Source organism: Trichoderma camerunense (genome assembly GCF_050948025.1).
Source record: "Trichoderma camerunense strain CBS 138272 chromosome Unknown V8C40scaffold_29, whole genome shotgun sequence".
Taxonomy (NCBI): domain Eukaryota; kingdom Fungi; phylum Ascomycota; class Sordariomycetes; order Hypocreales; family Hypocreaceae; genus Trichoderma; species Trichoderma camerunense.
The window spans coordinates 165,644-175,150 of record NW_028145341.1 but is presented as its reverse complement, the minus strand read 5'-3'; the positions used below and the strand labels follow the sequence as shown (position 1 = coordinate 175,150).

At 46.4% G+C, this 9,507-nt stretch overlaps 2 protein-coding genes across 2 annotated transcripts; both read left to right on the top strand.

The window, feature by feature from the left end:
- Positions 1–1,186: 1,186 nt before the first annotated feature.
- Positions 1,187–5,111, top strand: V8C40DRAFT_258727 (ankyrin repeat domain-containing protein). Its single transcript, XM_083218784.1, has 4 exons — positions 1,187–1,815; positions 1,866–2,463; positions 2,537–3,152; positions 3,216–5,111. The coding sequence occupies exons 1-4, from the start codon at positions 1,261–1,263 to the stop codon at positions 4,903–4,905; spliced, it is 3,459 nt and encodes a 1,152-aa protein (XP_083067458.1). The 5' UTR covers positions 1,187–1,260; the 3' UTR covers positions 4,906–5,111.
- An 88-nt stretch (positions 5,112–5,199) lies between these two features.
- V8C40DRAFT_258720 (GMP synthase (glutamine-hydrolyzing)) lies at positions 5,200–9,148 on the top strand. The gene is made up of 26 exons (XM_083218783.1): positions 5,200–5,293; positions 5,403–5,550; positions 5,608–5,640; positions 5,693–5,732; positions 5,790–5,798; positions 5,852–5,864; positions 5,919–5,970; positions 6,029–6,112; positions 6,173–6,286; positions 6,468–6,496; positions 6,565–6,763; positions 6,816–6,848; positions 6,899–7,056; positions 7,123–7,215; positions 7,285–7,298; positions 7,349–7,392; positions 7,445–7,473; positions 7,622–7,636; positions 7,698–7,709; positions 7,784–7,884; positions 8,001–8,040; positions 8,097–8,171; positions 8,222–8,258; positions 8,328–8,373; positions 8,425–8,553; positions 8,606–9,148. Exons 1-26 carry the CDS (start codon positions 5,249–5,251, stop codon positions 8,640–8,642), a joined length of 1,629 nt encoding a protein of 542 aa, XP_083067457.1. The 5' UTR covers positions 5,200–5,248; the 3' UTR covers positions 8,643–9,148.
- Positions 9,149–9,507: the final 359 nt, after the last annotated feature.

Here is a 9,507-nt window from a genome sequence, read left to right as displayed (position 1 = left end):
AACGGGGAATATGACGAGATTGACTTGCCAGATATGACTGATGCAAGCCGAAGGAGAGTAGTTCCCCTGTCTCATGCCCACTTTACTTCAGGAGCACGCCTCTCCTACAGCCAGAAACAGACAGTCATATTGCTAAACACTTGCACTCCTTTGCGCTGCAGGCTTTACCATAGGAAACTATTGGACTCGATAACGATACACAGACATCTGTGGATTCGGACAGTAAGAAGACTACATCTTCAGACGCCAACGATGAGCTTGCAGACGAAAAATCCAATTGGGATGAGGTTTACCATATTCCTGATCTAATCCGTGCTATCCTTACATACTGTACAAACTTGGCTAAAATGAAGGAAGTTGCTGCTTTACCAACATTTAATTTGAGGCTGAGTGATTTGAGCGAAACGCTTCAATGCTTGTCACAAAGTTTCGTGTTTTACGACTCCGAATTTAGATCTAAGCTTGCAACTTGTCTCATGCACGTAAAACTCACCTTGCAACGATTCACTGAAGACGACAATGACCTCATACAACCGCGAACTCTTGAAAGCTTAGACGTGGATATTGTTGCTGCGCTGAAATCTGTGAATAATCTAGAAGGGCTCGAGAAGAAAAGTGCAATTGAGCCTCCAACATCAGGAGCGGAAGCATGAACGCGAAGCAGAGAGTATTAAATAGTAAATAAACTACATACCTTATCGCTCTTGTCTAAAGATGTGTATACAGCTCTTATTTAAATTATGTGCATATATCTATCAGAGCTTAGGATGAGTAATTATAAGATTGGTATACAGAAGCAAAATATTAATCAAACTGTTAGTAACGGAGACTTAACCTGGGAGATGATGTTAACAGGTGACAGCCGGTGTGCCTCAAACATTAGTCGGTGCATTAAGGGATCAGGCTCATGAGGGCCGCAATGTTCATTTCCGTTAATAGGTGTTGTTGCTGCCTCAAGCATGCCACGATTGATATGTGTTTGTATACAGTTGCAAGCAGAATTGAAACTCCATTTCGCCATATTTACATGTATGCACACTGCACAGGCACCATACCCCTGCACTCTTTACTGCACAGCCTTACGACACTACAGGCATGCATACATGTATGTACATGTAATTGGCTGTTGAGGCTCCAAGCCTTATTTTTACCCAATTCGATTAGTTGGGTAATTTTTTACACCTCCATCAACTCATTTGCGCTTTTGAGCTTCTCTCAGTATTAGCTTAAATAATTGATAGGGCGTCTAACTATCTCAAGATGGGTGACTGGAAGCAGGCGAAATCTTCAAGGCTGCGTTCTTTTTTCCGGCGAAAAAAAGAACCATATTCTCAAGAAAACATTCACCAGTCAAATGACGCAACACCAAACATGGAAGAACCACCCATCAAAGGTGCACAGACGATTGAACAATCCCACTTGACGGGTTCGTCTCAATCGCCCAACCTAAGGCTGATGAGCGGCATAGGAGAGAGGCCTACCGAATCTCCAGACACAACAACCCCAGAGTCCGATCTATGGTCCCGAGCTTATCAAGCACTGGATGAAAAGTCCCGCAAATGGATCCTAGGCACTTCTGAACTCAAACCGGAAAGTGGGAAACATTGGACCGCAGACCTTATAACTCTTGTTCGAGAAAGAGAAGAGGAATATAAAGGCAGTACTCCGAAGCTCAAGATAGGTGACCGTGAGATTATCTGGAGAGATTATGCCAACAAGACAGTAACGTGGTTGGTGACAATCGGCGATATTGCCGTCAACTTCGCTCCCGCGCCGTCTCCCATTATCTGGTCTGCTCTCAAAGTATTCATGAAGGTAATCTCATGCGCAATTTCAAATTTATTTATTTTTAACGATGAATACAGACAAATGTAGCCCAATGTGAAGACCTCGTAGCCATCTTCGGATGTGCTGAAAAGGTGCTCAGCGTCATGAGACGGGGTGCAGTGTATGAGATAGTGTATCTTCAAGATGCGCACCCTAGCGACGCAACAGAGGACCTGAAAGATGTTCTTTTAAATCTTTATAAGGCATTGCTGCAGCTCTTAAGCCATGCACTTGAGCGATTGAACGAGGGACAAGGACGGCAATTTCTCCACGCCCTCATGTCCCCCGGAAGGGGTGCAGAGTTAGTGTCAGCCCTATCTAGCCACGAACACAATTTATCAATGACAGTCCAAGCTTGTGGTGCCGTCAAATTACAAAAGCATCACGATCTTTTGCAAAGTCTTAGTGCACCACTGAGACGCGTTGATGAGAATGTGAAAACCTTGGTCGAGCATCTCCAAGAGAAAAGCCTAGACGAGGCTTTGGACTACATCAGTGCCATCCCCATCGGGAAGCACCATTTTGAGAAGAGAGAGACTAGAGCGCCCGAGACATGCGAGTGGCTGTTGAAACACCGAAGGTTTCTTGAATGGGAAGAGTCAAGCTGTTCTTCGACTCTATGGCTTCAAGGAAGTAGTAAGTGAGCCCGTGAGATTTAATCAGATTACCGCCGTGAATATGATTAGGATGAGCTGACTAGTTATTATAGTTGGTGCAGGGAAATCCTATCTTACTTCTAAAGTTATTGACCGCTATGTCTTTGACAATGAAGCACAAGGTAAAAACGACGAAGGGTTTGCCTATTTTTACTGCAGCCGCTCAGACGCAGCTCGTCGAGATCCGAAATCTGTTTACCAAAGCTACATTCGCCAACTTGCTCAAATAAACCATTACCCACCGGGAATGCACAAGAGCATCTCTGATCTATACCGCAAGGCCAAGAAAGAGCAGAGAGAACTTAGTATAACCGAATGCAAAGCAGCGCTGTCCGAACTTCTCAAGTCCTATCCACGGACTACCTTGGTACTCGATGCTCTTGACGAATGCGAAGTAGGCGCTAGGAAAGAAATTGTTCTTGTTCTGCGCAGCCTTGCTACGGATGCCGAGCGCCCAGTCAAGGTTTACATCGCTAGTCGCAGAGAACCTGACATTGAAAGAAGTCTGGGCTCTGAAAGTTTAATCGAGATTGGCACCTCCGATAATAAGGGTGATATCGAAAAGTACATTGAACAAGAGATGACACGATTTGGTGAAGAATGGGAATCGGTTTCACAAGGCGTTAGAGAAGAGGTCAAGCGCACGATTACCGACCAAAGCGATGGGATGTGAGTGTATTGAGCTTCTACCTCGATTTGTTTGAGCAATCCCCTGCTAATATCCATCTCCAGGTTTAGATGGGCATATCTCCAGTGGGAGCAGCTCAAGAAATTTAAAACCGACCAAAGTATACTTGAGCGACTGGGGAAGCTTCCCAAAAGCCTCGAGCACGCCTATGACGAGATTTATTCCCAAAATGAAGGATATGAGTTGGCCGTTTTGCAGCGGGCAGTCAAATGGGTCTTGTGCGCTGCAGAGCCACTTTCAAATGACGTGCTCCTATGGGCCATTCGACTGGAAACCCAGACAGACAGCAAGGTTGAAGCAGCCCTCACACTATCAAGTCCTGTTACACAGTCTACATTGGAGTCAATCTGCTGCAACTTGGTTGTCAGAGATTCCAAGCTGGAAGTGTGGAAGTTCCCCCATGCATCAGCCGCGGAATATTTTGAGGGCAGACACGAGGACTGGACGGGAAAGGCACACGAAGATGTGGCAATCTTGCTGATTTCTTATTTGATCGACTGCTACTCGGAGTGGAGAATACCACATTGGAACGACTATATAGATTTTACGTTGGATGTACTAGATCTTGGCGACTATCTCAACCTTGAACATCCACTTCAAGATTATGCAAGGAGGTTTTGGGCGTGGCATGCGCGCAGTGCTTCGGCCCACCACCGAGTATCACCGATTTTGAAACGATTTCTAGGAGCGGCGGGACCGCAGAAATCTTCAAGCCGACAGTATCAAGCATGGTGCGAACACATTAATTCAAGAACTGGACCTGAAAATTTGGATTTTCGTGATCTGTTTCCAGCAGAAATGTCTATTTTTGGGATTTGTGCCTTGGGCCTTCACACTTTGCTTGAAGGGTGGTGGGATGATAACATCGATGTGTCACTAATTAATGATGAGGAAATGGACTTACTATCAATTGCTGCCAGATATGGTCACCGCAGTCTCTGCTCGGATCTTGTCAACCACGGAAGCGTTATCGACAGAACCTTGGAAAGCGGGCTTTACAGTGCGCTAGCCTGGGCCCTTGGACGTCAACAGGTTGAAACCGCGGCATTCTTGCTAGATAAAGGCTGCAACCCTGACAACTATGCGAAATATTCAAGTTATCTTTGTACTGCTGCTCATCGTGAAGAGCAGCTGGTCGAAATGCTTCTCAAAGCAGGAGCGGATCCAAATATCCAGTGCCGGTGTTGCGCATATGGCTGCGCCTTAGAGGCAGCTGCCGGTTCGGAAAGGGTCGACTCAGTGAGGATGCTCATAAAACATGGGGCAGATGTTAATTTCACACCGACATGTCCATGGGAAGAATTCGGAAGTCCTCTAGCAGCAGCCGCGTGGCGAGGATCGCTAGATTGCGTCAAGCTTCTCCTAGAGCATGGTGCCAGCGTGAATGCACAGCTAAACCACGGAGATTACGGCAGTGCCTTGGCAACGGCAGCGTACAAAGGATGGCTGGAGTGCGTCAAGCTTCTCATAGAGCACGGTGCTGATACAAATGCACAACTAAAGCATGGAAAGTTCGGCAGTGCATTGGGTGCTGCTCTTTTTGGGTGGGCAGAGGGCATTGAGATTGTCAAGTACTTGGTTGAAGAAGCAGGGGCAGACGGCAGCATTCTATCCTCATGCCCAGGTTTACCGAGCATACCCTCGGAGGTACGCACACTTGAAAGAGCGAGATATCTTGTGGAGGGAGGCTATATTCAGGCCAGTATTTTGACTGACCTCGGTTTAGAAGTATAACGGAAGTGCTCGTACATATAACTTGAATTGTATATATGTACGCAGGTTGAAATTGATTAGATGGTGAATTGGAGCAGTCGAGAGACCTTGTACATGTTACACGTGACACGCAACAGCGGTTGAGCGGCATGGTTAATTAAGGTACTAACTACCTACTACTAGGTAGGTAGTACTATAGTACTACTACTATAGGCGTATTGAGTGGGGTTCTTTACAGATAAGATAAGATAAGATAAATCCGTTCAATCTGGAGGGGCATCCATGAAAATTGGCGGGCATTCAATTTTTTTTCCAGTCATCAATCAATCTAGATCCCATCCTTGGATAACAGCAATCAGACAAGATGGCCACCGATAACGATGCCGAGGCGCCTCACAACAATTTCGACGTGTGTAAATTCCTAAATTTCATTTTTTTTGGTCTGCCCTGGTAGCAGCAACAACCGGCATCCCCGTATTCCTACGAGCTATACACATGACTGATTTGATTCGTTACAGACCATCTTGGTGTTGGATTTTGGCAGCCAAACCTCACACCTCATCCTCCGACGGCTGCGAGCTCTCAGTGTCTACGCTGAGATGCTGCCCTGCACCGCCAAGCTCGCCGATCTAACCTGGAAGCCCAAGGGCATCGTCTTGTCTGGAGGTAGGAATTCTTCATGGGTCTCGCTCCGTCTTTGATTCTAACAAACTCGATCGATAGGTCCCTCCTCCGTTTACGATGAAGGCTCGCCTCGTAAGATTCATATCCTCCATATCTGGCCTGCGAGTCTTACTGATTCATAAAGACGTTGACCCTGCTGTCTTTGAGCTCGGTGTTCCTATTTTGTGAGTGCCTTGGCACCCCTTGGTTGGACATGCGCTCTTACTGACACACATTTATAGAGGCATCTGGTATGACTCAATTTAAGCCCCATTATGGCGCGGTGCTAATTCCGTGAGTCTAGCTATGGTTGCCAGGTAAATTCCGCCATTTTCCATCTCATTTCATCTATTGTTACTAACTGCGCGCAGGAAATTGCCTGGCAGAGCAACTCTGAGAACGTTGCTCGTGGAACAGCTCGAGGTTCGAATTTATCTATGTAACTCCTGACCTTACATCTTCTGACAACTCGGCTGCACAGAATACGGTCATGCCGATGTCACCATTCACAAAGTCGACAGCCATGCCGACCGTCTCTTCGCTGGTTTGGGTGAGACCATGCATGGTGAGTTGCTCCCATTCGATATAAAACATCCCTACCTTCTACAAACCTAACTCTCGACAGCCTACATGAGTCACTTTGACAAGCTCGTCCGCCTGCCTGAGGGCTTCGTGGTCGTGGCTAAGACGGCCAACTCTGAGTTTGCTGGCATTGCCCACCAGACCAAGCCCATCTTCGGTGAGTTTTCCTCCCCATCTCCATCCTTCATGTCACCCGTCCGTCCGTTATTTCTTATGTTCTACTGACCCTCTACCCCTTCCTTTCGCCCCCTCCATCTCCTTTCTCTTTTGCTTTGCATATCTACCACAGTCCAACATCATCAACTCTGTGCCTATCGACTGACTTGAAATACCAACAGGTGTACAATTCCACCCCGAGCTTGAACATGTATGCACATCAGTCCCATCCTGTCTTTTTCACTCCTTGTTACTTGACTAACCCGATACATCTAACAGACCCCCCGTGGAAGTGAGCTCTTGCGCAACTTCAGTGTCGACATTTGTGGAGCGCAACCCAACTGGAAAATGAGCGACTTCATCGAGCAGGAGATCACTCGAATTCGAAAGCTTGTTGGTGATAAAGCCCAAGTCATCGGTGCCGTTTCTGGTGGCGTGGACAGCACAGTGGCAGCCAAGCTTATGACGGAAGCAATCGGTACGACCTTAACGGCTGTCAAGGATGTGAATTGAGGCTAACGCAAATTCAGGTGACCGCTTCCATGCCGTGCACATTGACAACGGTATGACCTGAACCTCTCACATGAGTCTGACCGACACTCACATGTGGCAGGATTGATGCGTCTCAACGAGTCCAAGAAAGTAAAGGAGACGCTGAAAGAGCATCTCGGGATTAATCTCACAGTGATTGATGGCACCGAGCTTTTCCTCAACCGCCTCAAGGGCGTCACAGAGCCAGAGAAAAAGCGCAAGATTATCGGAGAAACCTTTGTATGTTCTCGACCTCGAAATCTTGTCACGAAGTTCAGATTTCCAGTAGCGCTAACTAAACCATAGATCGACTTGTTCGAAAAAGAAGCAATCAGGATCGAGACGGAAGCCGAGAATACTCCTAACGCCGGAAAGGTTTCTTGGTTTCTCCAGGGAACGGTATGCTCCCCTGCCTCATGATCTGTTGATATGATGCATAGATTAATGATAAAACTAACCATGATACAGCTGTACCCGGACGTGTAAGTAGAGTGGCTTGTGTGCCAGGAGAAGGGTAACTAATTGTATACAGCATTGAATCTCTTTCCTTCAAGGGCCCTTCAGCAACGATAAAAAGTTTGTAGTTCTACTAGACACCAAGGCCTGCAATTGCTAACTCTTATCGCAGCTCATCACAACGTTGGAGGTCTACCCAAGGCAAGTATCTCTTTCTCCCACTACTTTCCCTCGGACGGTGTCAAACGGCGGCTGGTGGCTGATCAGTCCACGAGCCGCTTTGACACCGTCTACACCACTGCCCTCATTTCTCATCTCATTTGCGAAACTTTTACTAACCAAGGTATAGCGCATGATGGATGGCGTAAGCTGAACACCCTTTCTTATTATACGCTCTGCATCTTGACTGACTCTGGCGATTACAGCAAGGCTTAAGGGTAAGTTGAGACTTCCCCATTTCAAGCGGACTCTCCACCTATCTTTGGGAAAACATTGACTAACAGTACCCTAGCTTCTTGAGCCACTTCGCGAGCTATTCAAGGATGAAGTCAGAAACCTTGGTCGACGCCTAAAAATTCACGAAGATCTGGTTAATAGGTTTCCCTTCCCAGGGTAAGTTCATTCTCTATAAACTTGGTTGTCGCCAAAAGTACCCTTGCAGCAGGGCACACTTAGCGCAGCAAGTCAAGCTATGAGAACAAGCTGATTTGATTTTACGAATTACACAGGCCCGGCATTGGCGTACGCATTCTCGGAGAGTGCACACCTGTAAGCTAGCAGAGAAAACGAAGGTGTAAATGAGCTATGAGCTAACAATCATCAAGGAACGGATTGAAATCGCAAGGCAAGCCGATCATATCTTCATCTCCATGATTAAGGAAGCCGGAATCTACAATGAGGTAGGTTGGTATACTATCAATGGTTCGAGCAACAGCTGACTCTTCAATAGATTTCCCAAGCCTACGCTGGGTTAGATACAAGCAAGGGTATATACTTCAGAGCCGCGCCAGTTGAGAAATCATTTTGTCTCGTTGCTAACTGGCTGTTTCTTATAGCTGTTGGTGTGATGGGTGACACTCGTGTCTATGGATATATCATCATGTAAGCTGCCCTCCCCCTATTTAACTAGGTCATTGCTAACTTCATTGATAGCCTTCGTGCGGTTACAACCAGTGACTTTATGAGTGCCGAGCCTTACGAGTTTCCCTTCGCCTTACTCAAGGCCATGGCCCGCAGAATTGTCAATGAGGTGGATGGAGTTTCTCGTGTCACCTATGACCTGTATGCTCCCTTTTCCCCTCCCGATTCAAGAGTGCTGGCTAAAATCTGATAGTTCTTCAAAACCTCCCGGAACTATTGAATTGGAGTAAGAAGGTTATGTTCATAAGTAGGGAGAATGTACTTGAGGTTTGATATATAGATAGCACCTACTGCTACCACGCCATACACTGAGCCTCTGGCTGTGAGCTTTCCTGGTCGCTTGGATATCGGAATATATTCTAAGGCAGGGATACGCTAAAACAGCCAAGCTACGTTTCTAAGGATCGGCGCCTGTTCGGGGATAGCAAGGCTCTCAAAATAAAACACAATCAAGAAATAGTCTTGATGCAAGCTGTATATGTATGAAGGCTTTGTAACAGAGCTACGGAGTAGTTTTGCCAGTACAGCACTCGGCGTTGCACGATACGTCTCTACTTGCGGCGTCGCAGGGGTATCCATACCGCTACGCATGCCGTTGCTGTACTGTGATTAAAAGGCGTCAATATACAATCTCGTTACAGACTCTCTATCGCAGAATAAAACCTGGGACATCGCGCTTCACGAAACGGCATGTCCTGTTTTGTGACACATGCATCTCTTGCCTCTACTGATTAACAAGTTACAAAAACATCACTCTCATGCATTATCCGAAACCTCACGCAAATATATCGGGAAAAGACAACGAATCTCATTTTTGATAGCCCCATTATCTTAAAGATGCAGAGGTTACCTGTAAGTACCTAACCTAGGTAGATACATGTGCTGTACCATTAGACCTGGTCCACCAAGAGAGCAACAAATAGACCAACAAAGGAATTTTCGGCATGAAAGAAGCATTTTGGGAAAATGAAGCAACGATGCAACTCTCTTTGTATCTATATCTATTTGCTTTACTCTATAAGATCCCAAGTAGAACAAAGATATATACTCCACTGCCCTGGGAGATGTGACTCTACCACTTTGAACAACCTGTAG